Here is a 22,216-nt window from a genome sequence, read left to right as displayed (position 1 = left end):
ACTAAATCTGGCTCAGTCTCTTCTAAACGCAAGATGGTCCGTGCCTGCAGGAATAACTAGAATTAGCACTGTAGTTAATTTTAATGCGGAATATATTTCCCAGTTTTTATGGTAAGAAGAGTTTCTAACTGTTCAGACTGCACAGCTCAGTCAAACAAGAACACATATTGCACATTGATCTTATCCTCATCCCCTACTTTAAGCATTAAGATAATCTGTGATGTCAGATGAGGTAAGACAATTTGTAACCCCTTCTGTTCTTGACATGCTCCGTTGCATATGTAAAAGCATAGAATCTGCAATGCTGAATCAGAGCAGGGGTTCAACTCGTTTAGCCCCCTAGCTTTGACAGTGGTCTATACCATCTGCTTCAGAGGAAGGTGCAAGAAACACTGTAATGAGCTATTGTGGAATAACTTGCCCATAGGAGAAGTCTTCTTCCTGACCCAAAACTGTGAAGTGTTGGCTTATGCCCTGAGGATTTACATCTATTATAAATTGTTTAATCAGTCTAATGTAGCGAGGGATGTTCTTGTTGTCCATATAAATGTCTAATCTTTATATTATTAAAAAAATCCTAATAAGCTCTAAAACATTTCTTTAGCTTTGGGAAAATTTTTATAATGCTTTTTGCTCTGATTCCACTCTGAGACCTGTTCTATCCACAGTTTTTGTGCCATTATAACTGTCACTTGGGACTGTACTAGTACAAATATACTGGTAAAAAAAATACCCTTAAATATGGACACACTTATACCAGTAAAAAGATGACTTTTATTCTGATATAGCTTAGTCCCCTTTTCTGTAATCAGATATGACAATATAAACACATTTACACCACTACTACTGTGGCCAACCTAGGGGTTGCATATAGCTTTAAATACACCGGTATAGTTGGATATACAACTTTGCTGTGTACCCAAGGCACCAGAACAGTGGTTCTCAACCCATGGCCCATGGGCTGCTTGTAGCTCAGTCAGCACACAGCTGCGGCCCATGTGACATCCTCAGGGCCAAATAGGTAAAATATATATATTGTGTGGATGCGGCCCACATACCACAGAGAGCTGCATATGCAGCCCACAATGGTAAATAGGTCGAGAAACACTGCACTAGACGATGAGTTAGTCAATGCATGGCACATACACAGATTCCAGCAGCACACATTCTCTTTTCCCAATAACCCTGGCCAAAGCCTGATTTTTAAAGCCTAAACAAAGAGAGATGGAGGAAAGAGCTGGGACGTTACTACAGACACCTACAGATCAAGTGAAATGTTTTTCCTCCAGTCAATTCTTTCAAGGCTTCTACTTCCATAGTAGCATGAGGGGATTTTTATTTATTTTGTATGTGTATTTTCCATTTTTCAGAGTCACATTAAGTTCTTCAAGAAAGTAAGAATGGGCCATATTTGTTCCAGAAAAGTACCTGGAAGATGTCTTAATGCATAAAATAGTTAACAATCAAGCAAGGTGGCCGGCAAAACCCCACTCTAAAGTTTAATAGAGAACTAGAGGCGAAGTACACTAGTCAGTGAGAATAAGAATTCACTGTTTGCTTTACAAACCAATTGTCTCCATTTTAAAAGGTTATTATTTAGAGTGGTTTCAACATCTGCTGACTTGTCACAGAAAGTAACAAACATTCAGAGGCAGTTAAGTTTCCATACTTCTATATATTTCTCCCCCCCTCCCTTTTTTAATATATCTTGACTTATTTGCATAAAATGAAGAACTTTGCTGCTTACAACTCCATCTGCTCCTGCTTCCTCACTTGACATCAATTAGCTGTTGAGGAGATGCCACAAACAAAAAATGACAGCTTCAAGTAAGGAAGAAAAAAAGAGAAAAAACAAATGAACTTCTGAACAACAAAAAGACCCTACTAACATGCCAAAAGTTTCTGGTGTTCAAAAAAAAAAGAAAGAAAGAAAAAAGAGAAGTTCTAAAAAAACAGAAATTTTGCTGGAAGAATTCTAAATAAAACAATTATTTTTCCACAAGCTGTAAGCAGCTATTTCAAAACAGTAGAAAACGTCTTTAGCCAAAGGAAGTGTCTCAGGTTACAAATAGTCTTGTTGGGGTACTTAAACACATTAGAGTGGCTGACTTTCTTTTAAACCTAAAAAACCAGGTGAAATTAAATTGTTACCCAGTTTACAACAGAGAGTAATTCTGTGGGTCTCCCAACCCCCTCCGGTAATTTTTCTGGAGTGAAATTCTATTCCTTTAGATGCATCTTCAGATTTTACATATTATTAAATCCTAACATTTCAATGCAGGAAAGTTCCCAGATTTTAACAATGTCCTGGGATCTACGGAAGCTTTATGATGAAATCCGATTACTATATCACTCTCCCAAACCAAGATTAAGAATTTGAATTCATTTAGATTTAGACATTTCAGAGATATTCTGCTTTTAAAAAACCTCCACAAGCCAATTTTTGCAAGAGTTCTAACATCCAGGCCATTTTTTTCATTTTAAGATAGCATACAGTTTTCAGTTGCAAATTAACTGAAGTTCTGTTTCTACCAGTGCAAAACAATACAACTGTAAAAAAGGGTCTAATTTTCTATTTCTACAACCCCCAAAGTAAAGAATTGGAGCTTGAAAATTGTCACATAATTTTCCACTGAAATGTCTCATGCAAAAGTGCTACAAGCCATTTTGACTAGCTTTCCATAGCTTTTGTCTATCTTAGGCAAGTAGATGTCCCTGTTTGCCAGTCTAGCCCCCACCCTGAGGTATTTCCCACACACTTAGCTGGCTTGACTTCCCCAAGCTTTCTTATTTCAAAAGAACCCAACCAGGAGGACCACCAGTCACCTCAGTCCTGATGTCACTAGTTCTTCCTGCCCCACCGCAGCTCTGGCTCTCTTCTCCTGCCTTACTGTTCAAGTCACTTCCACAGACAATCCCATTCATTTCACTTATATCACAGGCCATGCCTTCCTCTCTTTCTCAAGGTCACCAGCAGATTCTAGTTCTCCCTCACCCCCTTCCTTTATGCCAAGATCAGGCCCCACACTAGCAACTGACCACAGAAAGCAATGTATGTGGAAAGCAACTGTAAGTCCTCCATAGAAGGCTGTTTAGCTCAACCAATTAACCCAGTTCCAGCCACGCCCTCATAGGACATTCAATATGACTACAGTAAGATACAATTGCTTTAATTCACCCCCTCCCTTGCAAAACAGAATAATAGTGTAGTAACTTAAAAAAAAAAAACAGTAGCTACCTAATTTGGCTGTTCACTTCCTCTTCTCTTTCTAGCTAGTACAGTTGGAAAGCACTCGTTAGGTATAAGGAGAATAAAGTCCAAATGAAAAGAAAAGTTAAGATAACGTTACCAATCAGTTACCCAACATGGGCGTGGTAATATTTTTAATTGGACCAGTTTCAGTGGGTGAGAGAGAGAAGCTTACATAGAGCTCCAAAGATTGTGTGTCAGAAGTTGGTCCAATAAAAAATTACTTCACACACCCCCACTCTCTAATATCCTGGAGCCAACACCATTACAACAACACAGCATCATACCAATCAGAAAGTTACAAAACCATTTTTCACAGTGTGCATCTCAAACTGGTTCTCTCCATGAAGGAGACTTTAAAAGTTTCACTGAAAAACACAGATATATAATCCATCATGACAAAGAGACACAGACTTTTAAAATTGTCCTGAAAATTAATCCCCAAATGAAAGTCTCCTTCTTGGCAGGTTTGTTATTGTCTTACAAATACGAAGGTTACGTATATGGGTTGGTTTCTTGCAGAATTTATTTAAAAGTATTTCTGAAACATCATACATTGTCATTCCTTTTTCCATTTTTATAATGTATTGTTTCCAATGTATTGAACAAATCTCCCCCACCCCCAAAATCAACTAAATGCCATCCAGAGTATAAAACTGTAAAACATTTAAATGTCTTGCTACAATTGACAACATTCAGAAAATACGAAGCTGAGTCCAATAACACGTCATTTAAGAAATTTGTTTGCATTCCAGATTTCTAAGAGAGTGTTCTTTCACAGCTCCATATCAAAGCAGCTTGGGTGTAGGAGATATGTGCATTCATCTATCAGCACAAAAGACATTTCTGAACATGATTTCAGGTTTGCTTTTCTAATACCTGTTCAGCAGCCATAATTATCATACTAGGATCAGTGGGGCAAATTCTCCAATCACATCATGACCCATCTCTGCAGCTGATACTGAAAGAAATGCTATTGATGATCCTAAGAGCACATTTCTCCGGGGCTGAGGATCAGAGAATTTTTTACTAAGGATTCCTAGCTATGGGACATTTTTAAGCAGCAAGACACTGCTGATAAGCGACTTTTCCTAGTAGTGAAATAATGTAATGGTCGAGCAACATTTTCCCATGGAAAACAACCTTTATGATAAATCCACGGCAAGGAGAACTTGCTCCACCTTTTGGACATATTGAACTCTTATCTTTGGTTTTGTGCACATCACCTATCCGGCAATCAACAAGCAATATACCAAGGAGGTGTTTATCATGATACTGTACAGCTTTTCTATCCTTTTATCAAAGCGTTGCCGTTTTCATTTCATGGTGTGTGTAAAACAACAACAAACAAAGAAAGTTACTGTGTATGCAGAGCATTTCTATCCACCCTAGGTGGTGTCTTTAGTCCCTCAAATCTTTCTTTTTGTTGGATCATATTAAAGAAGTTCTGTATTAAAATCACAAATGAGTGATTCCCCATAGTTTAAATTCTAGGGTATTATTAATTAAGAGGTCTCTTGGTTTTTGGTACTGTTTCTCTCCCTCTATGTGTGAAACTTGCAAGCTGCTAATTGTGTTAATACATTCTAAGACAGAGTCTGTTCTCAAAGCAATTCACAGAGAGAGAGAGAGACTCAAAGCAATACTCTAACAACAGAAACAGCACCCAGAGACTCCCCGCCCTTTTGTTGTATTAACAATTGTGATTAAAATAGAGATAGAGGATGTATGTGGATGGATGCTTGGTGTGGATAATAACTGAATGATCAGGGAGGTGCCAGCCTAAGAATCCAGTGTCCATCGGCTAAAGAAGGCGTCAAGTGGAAATAAGCAGAGGACCCCCGGAGGGCAGACTGGAATCCACCCAACAGCCTCAGGAATGGGAGAACCAAAGAACAAGATAACATCTAGCAGCACAGAGCCGTCAGGAATGTGCCATCTGCTGATTGATTCAGCAACAGCATGATGAAGCAATTCCCATAGACTGGCATAGGAAGAAATTCCTATAAAAATAGACTCTAAAAAGTGAGAACTTTGGGGTCTGATTCTGCAAACCAACTTCCAGGAGCATCAGATGAGCATCTGACAGGGCCCTGCTCCCTCCTCATGTCCAGGCCACCTGGCCAGTGGCTTGGCATGAGCAACTCTAAGGCTGGTAACTATGATAACAACTTTGCAGAACCTGTGTGTGTGTGTATGAATGAATGTGTGAATAAAGATGAGATTGATGGAATGTTATAGCTGTAACTAACTGCCTACTATGATTCTTTCTGTATTCATAATAAATGTGGTATTTTGCCTTTTTCCCTTTAATAAGATCCTGCTGGTTTTTATTTTATTGGTATAACATTTTCCCCATTTTAGTTTCCCTCCATCCTGCCTCTCCCCCCACCCAGTGACCCCTCAGCCCTGCATGGGACTGACCATATTTCAAGCACAAGACGGCTGGATGCAGTTTTCTCATGAGCCAATCAGTGCTGTTCCTCAGCTACCTTAAGGAGGGAGGGAGTAGAGAATGACTAAACGTGGTCCCTTTCTAGGGCTGCTTCTCCACAACGCCAAGGCCTTAAAGTCCCAAGAATAGATCAGTCTACCTTGGTATTTGTAACAAACGAATCACCAAAGTATCTAGATTCCCATGTCGTAACATGCCCTGGAACTGGACCATAGCCAGAACTTTTGAATGAAAAAAAATGTGCTGGTCCCTCTGGCATAATCTTGATTAATGACTGGTTTGTATTTCTATAGAACCTTTTATCAGAGGATCACAGAACACTTTACAAACAATAATTAAATCACGTAATACCCCTATAAAGTAGGTCAATATAATTATTGTTAATTTACAGATGGGTAACAGGAGGCACACCAGTGCAGTGCTACCCAAGGCTGTATAGTCAGTCAGTTGTAGGATCAGGATTAGATCCAACTCCAACCACTGGACTGGTTCCTTAGAGGCTCTCCTGCCTTCACTTGTGTGGCTGGGGCGGGCCCCCTGGTAACAATGATGTAGTGCTGCTGTGCTAAGGGACATGATATGGGAGAAAAGGTGGGGTGCACGTTGCATAGATCCTCCTCATCTTGAAGAGGTGATGTGCTAATGCTACATTAAATATTCCAGTCATTCATCTGCAGTAGTGTTGATGGGCTGATTTTACAACCTCAGGAAAGAAGGAGGAAATCTTTGCACCTCCAGTCACCCCCGGAATATCAAATGTCAACTTTTGGACAAAATGAGTTTTGCTCTTGTTTAAGAGGTATTCTTCGCTCAAACTGCGTACCATGCTCTTATTTTTTTAATCTGACCCCCTTTTGCAGAGACCTTCCCTCCATTTCTTTATCAGAGGGGTTGCTGAGGCATGTGTGCCAATTCCAGAAAAACCTGCTAATTGAAACAAAGTAAATTCCTACGTCACCAGAGGGCCTGTTTAAACCCCCCCAAACAACCATGTCTTAAAACTAAATTGGAATGATGTGAGCACAACACAGGGGAGGAGTTTAGCAAGGAAACCCTCTGGTTCATGGGAAAGGCTGGGTAGGCAGAGTTTGTGGGATAATGTTTCCTGCAGGATCTGAGCCCCTCCCCACAGGCTTGAGGGCACTGATTCGCGCAAGGCGCGCAGGGCGGCGCTGCTCCCCAGGGCACACAGAGAGGCTAAGTGACTTGACCAAGGGCACCGCGCCTCAGACGGAACGGGGACTCGAACCCCCGTCCCTGGCCTGGCCGAGAGCCTCGGCGGGGTCGCCCAACACCCACGTACCTTCTTGCTCAGCCCGCACCCCAGGCAGTCCTTCCCCACCGGGCGCTGCCCTTCGCCTGACTCACTCAGCCCCACAACTAACCTAGTGCAGCCTCCCTGCAGAGCCGCCGCCGCCGCCTCCGGGAAGTGGCAGAGCCCCGAGCCGACCCCCTCCGCCTCCAGGCGGTCCCTGAGGGGCGCACGAGGTCAGCGGCTCCTCCCTGCCTTTCAGTCAGGCGCTGAGCCGGACAGGCCGGGCATCTGGGGTCCTGCCCGGGCGGCGGCCGCCGCGGTAACTCTTGCCGTACAACATGGCGGCGCTGTGGCGGGGGCGGAAGCGCTTCTCATGGGAGCCTGTGCTGAGCCGTACGGCTCGGGTCCTGTCAGGTACGGCGGCCCCCATCTCCTTGCCGGTTACCCTCTGCCGGAGCGGCGGCGGGGGATGGCTTCCCCCTTCTGTCTCCTGGCGAGCTGCTGCGGGGGGGACAGGAGCGGGTCTCCCTGTCGGGGGAGCTGCTGTGGTGGGGACGGGGGGCGGCCTCCCCACCCTGCCTCAATCTGGGGGGCAGCCGCTGCGGGAGGTGACTGAGACCCTCCCGGGGTGGGGGGAGGGGCAGTGAGCTCCTGATTCTTGGACCTAGGGAGCTGCTGGGGGCGGCGGGGGAGGGGCAGGTAGGTGGCCATCTCCCCCTGCCCTGGAAAGGTTGGGTTGGGGGCGGGAGGACTCTGTCCCCCTCCCCCAGCTCTGAGACACCCCGACCTTGCTGTGACACCTTTTCTGAAGGCACCTAACAACTTTTTAAGCACAACCATTATATTGTGGAGGGAGGTCAGTTGTTCTAGACTCCTCCTGTCTCTCTTCTGAAACGTACACATCTGCCAAGAAAACTCCCTCGGTTGAAACTGGTGATACAGAGTCCCGTGGCACCTTATAGACTAACAGACGTATTGGAGCATGAGCTTTCGTGGGTGAATACCCGCTTCGTCGGATGCATCTGACGAAGTGGGTATTCACCACAAAAGCTTATGCTCCAATACGTCTGTTAGTCTATAAGGTGCCACAGGACTCTTTGCCACTTTTACAGATCCAGACTAACACGGCTACCCCCTGAAGCTTGGTGATACAGGGTTTTCTCATATCCTGCAAGTTGTTGAGTGCTATCGCTTCTTATTTATTTAACTACAAATTGATGGCTTTTGGTAGCTTGAAAAATCAGGCTGTTAGCAAACCAAGTGGTCTGGCTGTTTTTGATGGAAATCACTTGGTTTTTACCTTTGTATAAAAGTGAGTTTGTTAAAATACTCTTGGTTGTCGCAGACCACTAGTTTGTCATTTAGATTGCGGCATCTGGTTGCTTGATAACAAAAATTAAATAGTTTGGGTAGAAAAATGTCTACCTCTACAACAACTTTCTTTCAACCAACGTTTCATAAGTCTCTTTAACATGTTGCTTTGGAGATTGCATGCATGGAAACTTCAGCTACAGTATAGGACCTGTTACACTCTTGTCAATAAAATATGCATTAGAGTTCCAGTTATAATCTAGTAAGCTAGAGGCATTAGGACTTATGTCAACCCACCTTTTGGTGGACATTGTCAGTACAATATCTAATTTACTTGTCACCCTTTTTGCTGTTTGTTTACTTTTTGCTTTTCATTTCAGAAAACAAACTGGTTAGTTTTATGTGCTGGTTTTCATGCACTAGCACATTGTTGTTTTGGAGGGTAGAATGTTTTAGTGGGTACAGTAGAGTGTTATGGGACACTCATATGACAATATTTTAATAAAAAAACCCAAACCTGACAGTCTGTAATGTACCTCTGCCATCTTTCTAATTTCTTCTTCTGTTTTTTATATGTTTTTTTCATAGGCAAAAATGAGTATGATCTTCTGGTGATTGGTGGAGGTTCTGGAGGCCTTGCTTGTGCAAAAGAAGGTTTGGAGCTGTAAAGAAATAATTTCAATTTTTTGTTTAAATTATGACAATATTAGTTCTCATTACTGTCTCTGCTAGTCTCCTTAAAGCATTCAGTCCCTACAAAGAATGTTTTCTTAAATCATTAATTCACTTATATTTAAGGAATCATTCATAGACAAGAACAGGACAGTCTTGTATGGGTTTTCTTCTCCCCCCCCCCCCCCCCTTATCTTTCTTTAAACTCTGGCTTCATTGCCATCTGGATTTTTAACACACAACAGTAGTGAAATAAAGGCTTAAATTACACTGAATGCTTCATTAGATGGTATCCTTTTTTCCTTTACTCTTTATTATACCTTCTGCATGTTTACACATAGTAAGAACAGTTGCTGAAATTAAAAAAGCCAAACAACTGTTGGAAATGCCAGGGAAATGCTCTCTTTACTAACTGTATTTAACATGTTTAATAACCTTATTTTTTTCCCCTCCAAAACTGCAGCACTATAATGAGGTTTTTCTTCATGTGTTTTCCCCTTTGCTAAATATACTTGCTCTCCTTGTTTTTGTTTTGAAGCTGCTCAGTTTGGAAAGAAGGTGGCTGTTCTAGATTACGTGGATCCTTCACCTAAAGGTACGAAAGTAAGCCATGATCACTTTTTATATCAAACAAGTCTTTAAATAGGTCTGTTTCTAAACGCATTAGTGTCAGTGTGGTGGTGGTGGTGTTTGGCATTGTAGATGTACACTTTTCAAGTCAACCTTTTCCCTCTAGAAGTCAGTAGCATAACTCCCCTTGACTTCAATGGGAGCGGAATTTGATAAAGTTTAAAATCATTGTCTCAGTTAAAACATGACTGTTAGCAAATGTAACTTACAGTTCAGCTTGTGTTCATTATCTTATCTATAAATCAAGTGGCTCTTGAATTTTTTCTATGATTTATTATGTAAATTAGGAGGTAGGAATGCAGACATTTGAATGTGAATGTTTATAGTTGGTGTTGCTGTGCTTTAGATCTTTTGTGCATTGAGCAGTGTAAGCTATTAAGCTATTTTCAGTACTAATTTTAAACTTAAAAATAAAAAGTTACTTCCATAAATACCTTAAGCAGAGTTAGAAACTCATCTGCAGCAGATTGTGTAAGGGGCGCCTGTGATTTCCGAACTAACTGCATTAGTTTAAGATTATCTGTTTGGATTTTTCGTATGTTCTCTTTAGGAACCAAATGGGGACTTGGTGGCACTTGTGTGAACGTTGGTTGCATTCCTAAAAAGCTAATGCATCAAGCAGCTCTTTTAGGGAGTGCCCTTAAAGATGCCCAACATTATGGCTGGAATATATCCCACCCTGTTCACCATGACTGGTAAAGAATATTGTACCTATGCATTTTGTGTTTCCTGTAGATATGTAATAAAATTACCAAAATTTTCCCCGCTGCTCTTCATTCTGAGATAGCAACAGAATTTGAATTTCACTTGGACCATTCTTTGGCAACTCTTTTTTGAAAAAATCAGGCTTGCTTGTTTTACAAAGAAGATATTGTGTGTGTGTTTTGATTTAGCACTTTGTTCTAATGTCATTTATGTTACAAAAATATTCCTAACTTCCATCAATTACCCGTGCATCAATCTTTGAGTTGCATTTTCAGAATCTGTAATATGATTTAACACTTCATGTCTTGTTTCTTGATAGGTCTACGATGGCAGAAGCCATTCAAAATTACGTCAAATCCTTGAACTGGGGACACAGAGTGCAGCTACAGGACAAGTAAATGAAACTCTAAATTTCATCTTCCCTCATATAATCAAGCAGCTTTTCTCTTCTTTGTAGAACTGCTGTTTCAGCTTTGGCATTTCCTGCATTTTTGCAAGTATTGAAACTCTCCAGCAGAGACTGTTAATCCGTTTGTTAATGTCAGCTAAATGAGTGAAAAATTTGGCCACTTTTTCCTTATGTGTAGGGCCTTACCAAATTCATGGTCCATTTCGGTCAATTTCAGTGTCATAGGATTTTAAAAATTGTAAATTTCATGATTTCAGCTATTTAAATCTTAAATTTCAGGGTGTTGTAATTTTTGGGTCAGGACCCCTACAAGGAGTTGGTGGGGCAGTGTCACAAGGTTATTGTAGGGGGGTTGCGGTCCTGCTACACTTACTTCGGCGCTGCTGGCAGCGGCGCTGCCTTCAGAGCTGGGCAGCAGGAGAGCATCAGCTGCTGGCCAGGAGCCCAGCTCCCAAGGCAGTGCCTTGCCAGCAGCAGCAGCACAGAAGTAAGGGTGGCAATACTACTGCCCCCATAAAATACCCTTGTGACCCCTCCCTGCAACTCCCTTTTGCGTCAGGACCCCCAATTTGAGAAACAGTGGTCTCCCCCATGAAATCTGTTTAGTATAGGGTTAAAGCACACACACAAGACCAGATTTCACAGTTGGAGACCAGATTTCATGGTCCGTGATGCATTTTTCATGGCCATGAATTTGGTAGGGCCCTACTTATGTGCAAAGTGATTAGGAGTGACTGCTAGACAGAAGCTCTCCTGTGAAGTTTTGTCATCCCAGAGATTTAGTTTTGGAGTGCCACAGAGCTTAAGTTAGGAATGCGATAAGAAATCTTTCTGCTGGGATGACTCAACTTAATATTGATAAGTTTTGGAAGGAACTGTGCCCAGCCTCTTCTGGAAGGAGCACTACAGTAACTTTAAGGATGAGTGCAAGTGAATGGGATGGTTCTTCAGGACCAGAAAACCTTCTCTCTGGTTTGCAGGAGGATTTACATTAATATAAAATAGACTAGATCTGAGATTCCTTTGAGAGAGTTTGCACACAACACCAGTGAATCTGTAAATAACATTGCTGAACTAGAAAAATGAATGCATAGTTATCATTTAATGAACAGAAAAAACACTATCCCCAACTTTTCAGGCCTCAGGCCTTTCTCAAGGTTGTCTAGACCATTTGGCAATGTTTCCTTTGTGGTGAATATGAAGTTAATGGGTAACTTAGGAGTTGTATAGCTAACTTCAGAGGGAGTCACAAAGCTAATGTTCCTAAGTATGCACTACAGTGAAACAGTAATACTATGCCCTTATTTGTCACCTCTGATCTAGGAAGTCAGTGGAGTTTGGTTTTTTTGACACTAAACCTTGCAACATCTTTTACAATAGGTGTTATTCACATAGTATAGATTACTTAAATGACCTGCCTAAGGTCACATAAGTCAGTGATGATGCCACAAATAGATCTATGAAATGCTGATGCTCCCCTTCCATTTACTTTCCTGTTTTGCTGCTATCTACTATCTTTGTGTCACTTTAGGTCTGATTCTCTTGAAAGAGTAGGCTAGCTGATTGTATGTCCCTTGGATTTTTGTTCACTAAGCAGGTGTAATTTTTTTAAACAGAAAAGTGAAGTATTTCAACCTCACAGGCAGTTTGGTGGATCCACACACAGTCCGTGGTTTGACAAATGCAGGTAAAGAGGTGAGCTACATGGCTGGTTATTATAGCATAATCTGGTTGAACTTCAGAAACTCTAGCCCCAAGTCAGTTATTAGCTGTCAAATATACTGGGATCTAGGTTGTATTTTGCAAATTTAGTTTGCACTTATCAAGCCAGAACCTCCTGCACATGAAATTAATAGGGCTTTGCAACTGTAAAGTACTCTCCATCCAAGGATCTCAAAGTGCTTAAATAAACATTAATATATTGATAATTGAGCATAATAAACCCCACTCCCAATGTTGAGTTAGCTTGTATTATTATTTCCACTCTACAGATGAGAAAACTGAGGCACAAGAAGGTTAATTGTCTTGGCCAAAGTCCCATAGTATTGGCAGAGCCAAGATCAATGGCAGAGGTTTAAATAGAACTTCGATCTCCTCACTCTGTCATGCTGTAACCACTAGATGAAACTTTTTTTCCTTATCTTGTCTCCTGGGTCATCTAAGAGATGCTCTTCCTCCATTTGCAAAATTGGGAAAACATTGCGTTCATTTTTTTAATGCAAGTATCTTGCAGTTTAACTTCAAGAACCTGACTGGAGTCATGGTTAGTGATCACTTCTGCCCCGTGAGCAAAAGATCTGGAATAAAACTATATAAGTGTGCCAACATTTTCAGAAGTGAGGCACTTTAAAGAGGCGTGACTTTCAAATAGCAGATGCTCAGCGCTTTCTGAAAATCAGACTCATTTTAAGGTGTCTTGATTTTGGTACCCAAAATCATTTGTCACTCTTGAAAATTTTGGTCATAGTCTCTATCTTCTTATAGCCAAATTAAAGAAAAAATTAGCTGCCATTGGTACACAACTACTGCTTCCAAAAGGAACCTTTGAGTCTGACCAATATGGTAGGAACAGTTGAAAGCCTTACCAGATTAAAAAGACAGACTGGTGGGGAAAGTGTAGGAGTAGAGTTTTTGTGCGCGTACTTCAGATGAATACAACCTTTGTTAAAATAGTGCGGTTGGTGCACGAGTTTACACAAACAGCATGTGCTAATGCCAGTTTTTCTCAGTTCTTATTACTCATATGTATGTAATTAAAAGCTAATGACAGACAATAAGGTTGTCTCCGAATAAAGCTGGCGATTCTTGCAGAGGTTGTTGATCATGACGATAACTTTGTATCTTTATTTGCAGACGGTCATTACTGCAGAAAACATTGTTATTGCCACTGGAGGGAGGCCAATATATCCTACGCATGTAAGTCACGTCTGCCATGTCCAATAGCTTCACTTTTTCTGCTGTAGCTCACACTAAAGGTTTGGAGGACTTACCAAAGGACATAAATGCACAGGTGAAGATACAAATGATTAACTTCTTTGAGTGTGTGAACTGGAACAGTTGTCTTTAACATAATACGTGAGCTTTCCAGAAAAAATTAAAATAAAATACCCTGCAAGCTAAATTGAAATTGTGCAACAACTTAAAGGCAAATGTTGCTTGTGCTGTAAACTCAAAGCTTTGACGCATCCAGGATCTTGGCAATCTGGCTTTGTGATATGGGGTGGAAACTCAAGATTGATTTTTATCCCTTTTTTAATCAGGCAATAACCTGTTGCCCTATTTCACCACCCTGAACGTCCTTGAGTCTAAAAGCCTCCAGCTATGAGTGTAGCTTTGCACAGTTTAAACCCTTAACCTTCAAAAACAGCAGAACAGGTAGAAGTAGCACATCACTTGTGTAATCTTCCAAGGGGCTGCACAAGGGATTCCATGCCATGTAATCCAGTTTTATGAGATGTCTCAGGGTCATGCATCTGAAGTTGGAGAGCAATAGGCAGGTCCAGCTTTCTTTTAAAAGAGTGTTTTTTTAGTGCTGGTGAAAGGTGCCAGACTAACAGTCCTTAAAACTGGTCATCTTCTTGTACAACAGACAGTTAAGTATGGGCACTCGCTGTGCAAGCTTTCCCACACTGTCTTGACAATTGATTGGAAGGGAACACCTCCTGGGATCAGGGTGATTTACATTCTTTGGACTCTCCTGAAAATGTCAGTTAGTTTTAATTGTGATGGTGAGTTTGAGAGGTAAATACCTGTCCACTGGAAACTGAATTGAGATGTCTGAAGTCATTTCATAAAAGCCATTGGTCTGTTCTCAGATGAAGTTCTAACCAGGGATGGGTTCTAACCAGTAACCTAGTGGTAAAGGGTCCATAGCATGTTAGTTATCCTGAGGCCCATCTGTGTTGTTTACCAAAGGCTGATCTCGCTGAACCTTAAGCCTCTCAGAACTAGCTGGCAATACCTATATCACACATTGTAATGGGATGGGACTCACCGCCGCAGCACCTCCTGCTGGCCATCCTGGGAATTAGCTCTCATTTTACCAGAGCGCCCTCATCTAGTGGTGTCTTCGCCCGTTGTCACTCTCACTTCTAGGACCCATGTTACTTCCTGGACCGCAGCGTCCTCTTCTGGACAGAGCCCTTCAGTTGTGCCCCACTCGGATCTCTCCCCCATTCCGGGGGACCCAACAGTCCTCAGTCCATCCACTTGCCTCAGTGGCAAACTACAGCCTCTAGTCTAGCCACTCACTTCAGTGGCAAACTGCAGTCAATGCACTAGCCACTCCCCTCGGTAGCAAGTGGGGGTGGGGGCGGGGGCAGGGACCCAGACCCGCCCACTACTCCAGGTCCCAGCCCAGGGACCCTATAGCCAGCAGCCACATAATGCCCCTCCTCCTACTCCGCCATCTGTTTCCCTGGACCGCTTCCCCACAGGCCTAGCACCTTCTCTGCCCTTCTATCAGGGCCTCAGTCTGGTGGCCATCAGTCTGGAGCTCCCTCTTGCTCCCCTGACCAGCACTGCTCTGTCTGTGGTGCTGTCACTCTCAACTAGTCCTCCCTTCTTGTCCTCTAGGAAGAAATTGTCTCTGTTCAGCTCAGCAGCCCTCCTTATATAGGCCAGCCTGGCCCTGATTGGCTGCTCCACTAAGCCTTCTCCTTATTGGCTGGCTCAATAAGCCCTCTTCTGATTGGCTAGGTTCTGTGCAGCCTCCCCAAGGCTGCTTTAACCCTTTTTCTGCCTGTGTGGGGCAGCTGCCCCACCACACACACAATGTAAATTCCTTTGACACAGTGTAAAAAAACAAAAATAGGCTTTCTGCTTGTTTTTCTGCAGGTGTAATTTCCTCATCCCTTATTGTATAATGCCTGTGTGAAAGAAGGGTGAAAGCATGACCTAGTCAAATCTAAAAATGATTATAGCCCTTGCAAGGAAAAACAAAAAATGGGTTTCTGCATAGGAGTAGTGGAGGTGGTACTGAGCATCCTTTTGCGTAGACATTGCTGTTCTTATTATCTATGTTCGTTCAGTAAGCCATGTCAGAGGTGTCTGCCCATTTCCTTCTATTGTCATGGAGGGGTACTGGGACTTTGGTGCTCTGATATGATGAGCATCATTGGCAAAGTTTTAGTGGCAGCTGCTTCAGTGGCACTGATGGATGATCTCCTCCTGTTAATGGATAGAGGACAGTCATCCATTTTCATCATGGTGTACCTCTCTCATGGTCAACAGTGTCGAATGCTGCAGAATCTGTTATCTTGCCTGAGAGAGGTGGCAGGCTCCTAAGATAATACATGCTAAAATGGTTAGAGTTCTTTCTGAAAGGATGCTGACAATGAGTAGTGATGAGAAACTGCACCTCTACCACTAGAATCAATTCTCTGTCTGTTCCTTTTCAACACCTACTTATAACCTCTAGGTGAAGTGTTCAGATGACATGGACTCAAGTTCCAGCAATTTGCAGATGATCTACAGATCTACTTATCCATCACCACATACAAACGTATCACATGGTGGCCCAGTGCTTGAATGAGATCAGCTCTTGGATGAAGAACAGTTGGCTGAAGCAAGACAGAGGTGATGCTTGTGGGCAGAGAAAAGTATTCTGAAGAGCTTGCAGACAAGGTGCAGTCTCTGTTGATTGAAGATGCACACTCCCTAATTGGGCAGTTCAGTCTGTAGTCTAGGAATACTCTTGGATTCTTTACTGATGATGACCTATCATATAGCAGCATCTACAAGTAATGTAGCAGCATCTACAAGTAATGCTTTCTACCATCTCCACTTGGCTAGGAAACTCCCATCCCATCCTGGCAGACAAAGACCTGGCCTGAGTTATTCATGCCTTCTTCACCTCTCAGCTGGATAACCACAAGGTGGTATACCGGAGTATGAAACCCTTCAGCACTTTAGAAACTCCAGCTAGTGCAGAACACGTCAGTGTGTGTCCTACCGTGAACACATCAGATCTATCATTCACTCTCTACACTAGCATTCCATATAATTTTGAATCAAGTTCAAAGTCTCAGTCCTTATCTTCAAAGTACTCCATGGCTTGGGTCCAGGATATGTAAAAGATCATCTAAAGCTTAAGGACGAAGACTGTGATCAGTAACTATGCTCTGGTACAATGGAACTCTCCACAAAAACAGTAAAGCTTGTCTGTGTGGGAGACAGAACCCTCTCCAGGGGTGGTCCAAGACTGTGATATGAACTCCCCCATGAACTAGGGTCATCAGACCTCACCACCTTCTGCTCCAAGTGCAGGACGCATTTCTTCAACCTTGTTTTCTCTAACATAAACACAGAGCAATAGATATATTTATATATACATATTTTTTTTTTAAAAGCACCACACTACCAAAACCAGAAACTCCAGTGCGCATGCTTCTTCCTCTGGGGAGAGGATGAGAGAACAAATATTTGACAGGTGTATAGTCATGTGGCTTAATGCACTACAGGAAGTTACTCATACTGTGTTGTTGAGCATGGTATAAAAACTTACGTAGACTAGAATAGAAAAATTCAGAGTCCCAGCTTCACAGTCATGGTTTGGATAGAACTTCAGCCTTATCACACCTAAGAACTTGCTGATTGCCTTAGATAACTTATTCTTAATATTACTCTTGAAGCATTCAGGGTTTTTTCTGCACATGTGTTAAAGTAAAGGCGGGGAAAGGCACACCACAGCTCTCACTCCTTTGACAGAAGAAGAAAAGTTCCCCTCTTGTGCTTGGTTTGGGTAAGCAGCACTCACTCTACTTCTTGGCTGCTGTGATGAGAGTTCCCCCTTCTGTTTCAATCTATGTTAACCACTGTTCCAATAGTAAATGTAGGAAAAAAGTACAAGACATGACTGCATCTACCTTATCTATAGATAACATTGGCAATTCTGTGGGTGACCAATACTATAGATCAGAGCCTAAACATTCTAAAAAGTCACCACACGTAATGAAGAACATAGGGTTGATTCCACACAGAAGCAATGGGAATTTCAGGGGTGTTCAACATATGATGGGTCTGTTGGTGGTGGGTTTTTTTTTTTTTTTTAAACCACTGGGCATGTACAAATGCAGTAAAATTCTAAAATGTGTATTAGCACCTCTGTGTAGTTCTTTAGCTTTGTGGTTTTTGTTTTGCAGAAAATCAGAAATCGAGCTAATGGAAACAGTACAGTGTCTTGTAGTGTTCAAGTTCAAATTTTCATTTATTTCTTTAATGTGTTCTATAAGCTCCAAAATTATCTATACATTTTATTCATAGATTCCAGGTGCATTGGAATACGGAATTACAAGTGATGATATATTCTGGTTGAAAAAATCTCCTGGAAAAACGTAAGACTTTAATATATGCTGTTACTTGCATTCTTGCCTTGCTACAGTAAGGCAAAATAGTGGTTTAAATGACTGCTTTTGCTATCATTCTGTTTCACCTCTGAAATTTTTTTCCTGAATACTGCTATGCCTAATTTAGTAAAGCTATTTTGTGGCTTTATTTCTGCGCCTACTACAGGAATGTTTTGCATAAGAAACACCTTTGAAAAGCAAATTGAATTTTCAGCATCCTAGATGAACGTAGCTTTTTTTTAATTTTATTTTTGCAGTTATAAAGAGAAGCCACAAGAGGGCAGCAACTGCTTAGAATTTAATGCCATAGTGTTATTCTTTGCTGTGACTCTTTTTGTGTATGTTTGAAATAAGTTTTAGATTGGTAAAACATAGTCCAGTTTATTTTTTGCTAGTGTTTACCCTTAACTGGTTCCACTACTTTGACAGCAAGTCAAAGAACACAGAACATGATGACATTATGTTTATCATTCTCTTATTCTCCTCTTTTTGGCTACTTCAGACTAGAAGTACTAGTTTGATATATGTAACTTAATACAAAATTAAGTCTGATAAAACTTTCATCTATACATTGCAAGCTAATTAGGCAAAATAGTAAAAATGTGTTCATAAGAAAACTCCAAAATTTCAATGCACAATGTGGCAGTTACAGTAAACACTTTATGGTGAAGTTCTGTGTAAAGGTGAAATAACTGGTAGTAGAGGTTTCTGCTCTACTAAATTGTAAGCTCTTTGGGACAGGCACTGTCTTTTTATTCTCTGTTTGTACAGCACCTGGCACAGTGGGGTCCTGATTTGTGCCTGGGATTCCACAATACAAGTGATAGGAAGTGAGTGATTGCCAGTACTGTAGCCAAATAAAGATGTTTATATTTTTAACTTTCTCTAGTGAGCTGATTCCAGGAACTAAATATATCTCTATCACCTGAGGGAGCTGAAATTGCTATTTTGAAACAAAATGTAGGTGCCATTCGCAGTTCTGGCTACTCTGAATACAGAAATGCAGTGTGTCTTCAGTTAAACATCAACAGATAAACAGAACCCTTTAGTACAGTTTAAAAAGAAACTAAATCTGCAGTTGTTTGCAGTATATCAGTCACCTCTTGAATTGTGAGAGCATGATTTATGTGAGGAAATTGTTTTTTTTTTTTTTTTTTTTTTTTTGAAAAACTAAACACAAGATTTATCCCTGTAAGATGTTTCTATGAAAATGTGGCTTTTGTCCAGTTGCTGTTAATGCAAGTTGTAACAGTGTAATGTGGGAGTCTAGTGTTTATATGTTGCATTCCTAAGCTTTAGTCAAAATAAGCCTTGAGGGGCTACAGTAGCATTTCTGTACTTTATCAGCCTGTGGTGAAGCTGATGAAGGAGGGAGCTGTTCACATTCAGAAGGGTTTTTTCTGTCCAATTTATTTCCCTTATAAATATTCCCAAGGTTCAGTTTAATGCCTTTTCTTTGCATTCTGATCTGGATTCTAATTATTCTGCTATTTTTACATATCTCTTGTATTTAGCAACATGTAAATTACAGGGCTGTCAATCTTCAATTATTTTTCTAAAGGAGACTTAAAAATGACCAGACCAGACCAAACCAACAACCAACCAACCTAAGAGTCTTAAAAATCCCCTGATATATACACACACTAAAATCCTTCACACCAGTAGTGAGAACTGAAAGACTGCCATAAAATCAATCCAAACTAAAGGAGTCTTCCTCCAAATGAGAGAGACTTGGCGAGGTGTGAAGGGGCTGTGTTCTGGCTTTTAATTCTGCCTTTTTGACACTGAAGATGTCAAGGAGCCTATTGGTTTGTAGGAGGGGCTGTAAATCAGATTAACTGTTGGTGTTATATATGGCTACTGACTTGCATCTACTTCTCATCTAATGAAAGAGGGGAGCAAATGTATGCCCAAGTCCTTGTTCTACTCCTGGTGAATATTTCCTTATAGAGGCTGTGTTGTGTTTTTCAGCATTGGTAATTGCTGTAGGCGATGTTGGCCCATTGTGTGCTAGAGGAGGAAGGTGCACCTTCCATTTAGTGATAAATCCAGGTGCCCTAGCATTGGGCAAATGTATCTCCGAGAGTGATAAATTATTTACTTAACTTTAACATGTACCACTTTGAGTTTCCCTTTTAGCGCCACCTGTTCTCCCGACCGCTTAATGCTGTTTAAATTGGGGATTGTGTAGATGTTCTTCAGGACCTTTTGGGAGCTTCCATCTTTCTCACATACCTTGCACGCTAGCACCGCTCACCAGGTGATAGTGCCCTTTAATTAGCCAGAGATGTGGCTCCTAGGTGTCATCAGACGTACTCTCCCTTGCCAGTGCTGCATCACCGTTGCTCCTGCCATAACAAAAACCCTGAAGTGGAGAGAGTTTCACCTATCAAACCTGAGTTTCCCTCATGGCCTCAGAGAGTGGGGATGTGACTTGCCCAGGGCCAAATAGCAAGTCAGTAGCAGAGCCCCTGATTCCTTGACCCCCACTTTAGTGCCCTCTCCACTGGACTACACTGTCTCACTAAAGTTTAATTGTTTTTAATGGCAATGTGTATTCAAATTCTTTATTTTTTTAAAGGCTTTCTTGTGTTAGTGTTAGTGTTTTGAAATGTTCAAACCAGTACGTTTTCATGAGGGCTAATGGCTCTGCCAGTTTGCAAAGTATTTTAAAACCAGTTATATCTTTTTATGCAAAAATGTATATCTATATCCAGCATTTTCTATTACATATATTTTTAATATTAAGGCAAAATATGATAGCTAAGTTCCATGTCAAATATGTTGCAGCAAGTACCGTCCTGGAAAATTCTGCTTAAACCAACAGTTTAGGCAAAACACACACACACAAACAATACAAATGTTAAGGAGTACTTGTGGCACCTTAGAGACTAACCAATGTATTTGAGCATAAGCTTTCGTGAGCTACAGCTCACTTCATCGGATGCATACTGTGGAAAGTGTAGAATATCTTTTTATACACACAAAGCATGAAAAAATACCTCCCCCCACCCCACTCTCCTGCTGGTAATAGCTTATCTAAAGTGATCACTCTCCTTACAATGTGTATGATAATCAAGTTGGGCAACTTGGAAATGGCCCAACTTGATTATCATACACTTTGTAAGGAGAGTGATCACTTTAGATAAGCTATTACCAGCAGGAGAGTGGGGTGGGGGGAGGTATTTTTTCATGCTTTGTGTGTATAAAAAGATCTTCTACACTTTCCACAGTATGCATCCGATGAAGTGAGCTGTAGCTCACGAAAGCTTATGCTCAAATACATTGGTTAGTCTCTAAGGTGCCACAAGTACTCCTTTTCTTTTTGCGAATACAGACTAACACGGCTGTTACTCTGAATACAAATGTTGATACTGTAGATTGATCTTAGAAATGTATTGGCCCTCTTATGATCCTCTGTCTTTAAATATTGCGTCTGTACAGTTTGCAGCAAGGGAGCATTGTGTTGGCACATGAGGATTTAGAGTTAATTGAGGAAAACCATTGGCAGAGGAAGACCTCTATGCAATGGATTATCTTGAGGCAGCTGTTGCCTCCTTCTGCCTTCTCTCTGCTGGTATTGCTCCTTATGTTCTAAAAGGCTTACCTTTCTAGAAACAGAAAGAAGAAAAGGTGGGTGGGTGTTAAAAAAGCCAAACCAGATGTTAAAAATACCTCTGACCCCTGCTTCAAATACCATTAAAGTCCTTTTAAAAGCCTGGATGTATAGCTAAAGATCAGTGTAAAACTGGAGACTACCTTAATGCCTCCTTATTGAATCCCATAATTCCTATCTAAAAATGTTGATCCTTAATGGGAAATTTCCTTAATTAGTGAACTTCTATTCTTTAAATATAATTTTTGTTAAAGTATAGGAGTTGGTTGAATTTATTACCAAACAATGGGATTTAAGAGTATAAAAACAACAACAGAGTGTAGTACCAGATTTCACTCCCATGTTCTAAAAGGGATATGGTTTAATAGATGGCAGTGTGCGTGAATCCATGACTGTCCAAGCTCTTTGTAATAAGCTAGAGCAAGAAAACCCTGATACATACAATCTTCAGAGACAGGCAGACTACATATTTGAGTGTTGCCTAAAAATAATGTGGTTAAAGTCCAAATATATAAAAATCCAAAATTTTAACAATATTTAAACAATAAAAAAGAGCGAATAGCTCCT

At 41.1% G+C, this 22,216-nt stretch overlaps 2 protein-coding genes across 15 annotated transcripts in view; one reads left to right on the top strand and one right to left on the bottom strand.

Annotated features, from left to right (window-relative positions):
- Positions 1–7,224, bottom strand: part of COMT (catechol-O-methyltransferase) — a 33,688-nt gene extending 26,464 nt beyond the window's left edge. For 2 of the 10 annotated variants that reach the window (XM_037879251.2, XM_043529857.1), the window contains exon 1: positions 7,091–7,224. Coding sequence is in view for 3 of the 10 variants with exons in the window: in XM_043529851.1 (XP_043385786.1) it covers positions 2,827–2,946 (120 nt within the window). In the remaining 7 variants the exon portion in view is untranslated. Of the gene's footprint in view, positions 1–1,747; positions 1,817–2,826; positions 3,140–3,238; positions 3,391–7,008 lie in introns of those variants that run through there. The other 8 variants (XM_043529858.1, XM_037879256.2, XM_043529860.1 and 5 more) reach the window with 5 other exon arrangements.
- Positions 7,225–7,236: 12 nt separating this feature from the next.
- The window catches only part of TXNRD2 (thioredoxin reductase 2), a 52,112-nt gene continuing 37,132 nt past the window's right edge, over positions 7,237–22,216 (top strand). For 4 of the 5 annotated variants that reach the window (XM_037879244.2, XM_037879242.2, XM_037879243.2 and 1 more), the window contains exons 1-8: positions 7,237–7,374; positions 8,860–8,925; positions 9,482–9,538; positions 10,124–10,268; positions 10,598–10,672; positions 12,304–12,382; positions 13,541–13,603; positions 17,951–18,021. In XM_037879244.2, the coding sequence (XP_037735172.1) occupies positions 7,299–7,374; positions 8,860–8,925; positions 9,482–9,538; positions 10,124–10,268; positions 10,598–10,672; positions 12,304–12,382; positions 13,541–13,603; positions 17,951–18,021 (632 nt within the window). In that variant the 5' untranslated portion in view covers positions 7,237–7,298. Of the gene's footprint in view, positions 7,375–8,859; positions 8,936–9,481; positions 9,539–10,123; positions 10,269–10,597; positions 10,673–12,303; positions 12,383–13,540; positions 13,604–17,950; positions 18,022–22,216 lie in introns of all 5 variants that reach the window. The other variant, XM_043529845.1, reaches the window with a different exon arrangement.

The sequence above is a fragment of the Chelonia mydas genome, chromosome 15, assembly GCF_015237465.2.
Source record: "Chelonia mydas isolate rCheMyd1 chromosome 15, rCheMyd1.pri.v2, whole genome shotgun sequence".
NCBI lineage: Eukaryota > Metazoa > Chordata > Testudines > Cheloniidae > Chelonia > Chelonia mydas.
Note: the sequence above shows the minus strand (reverse complement) of the source record. Positions and strands in the feature narration are given on the sequence as shown.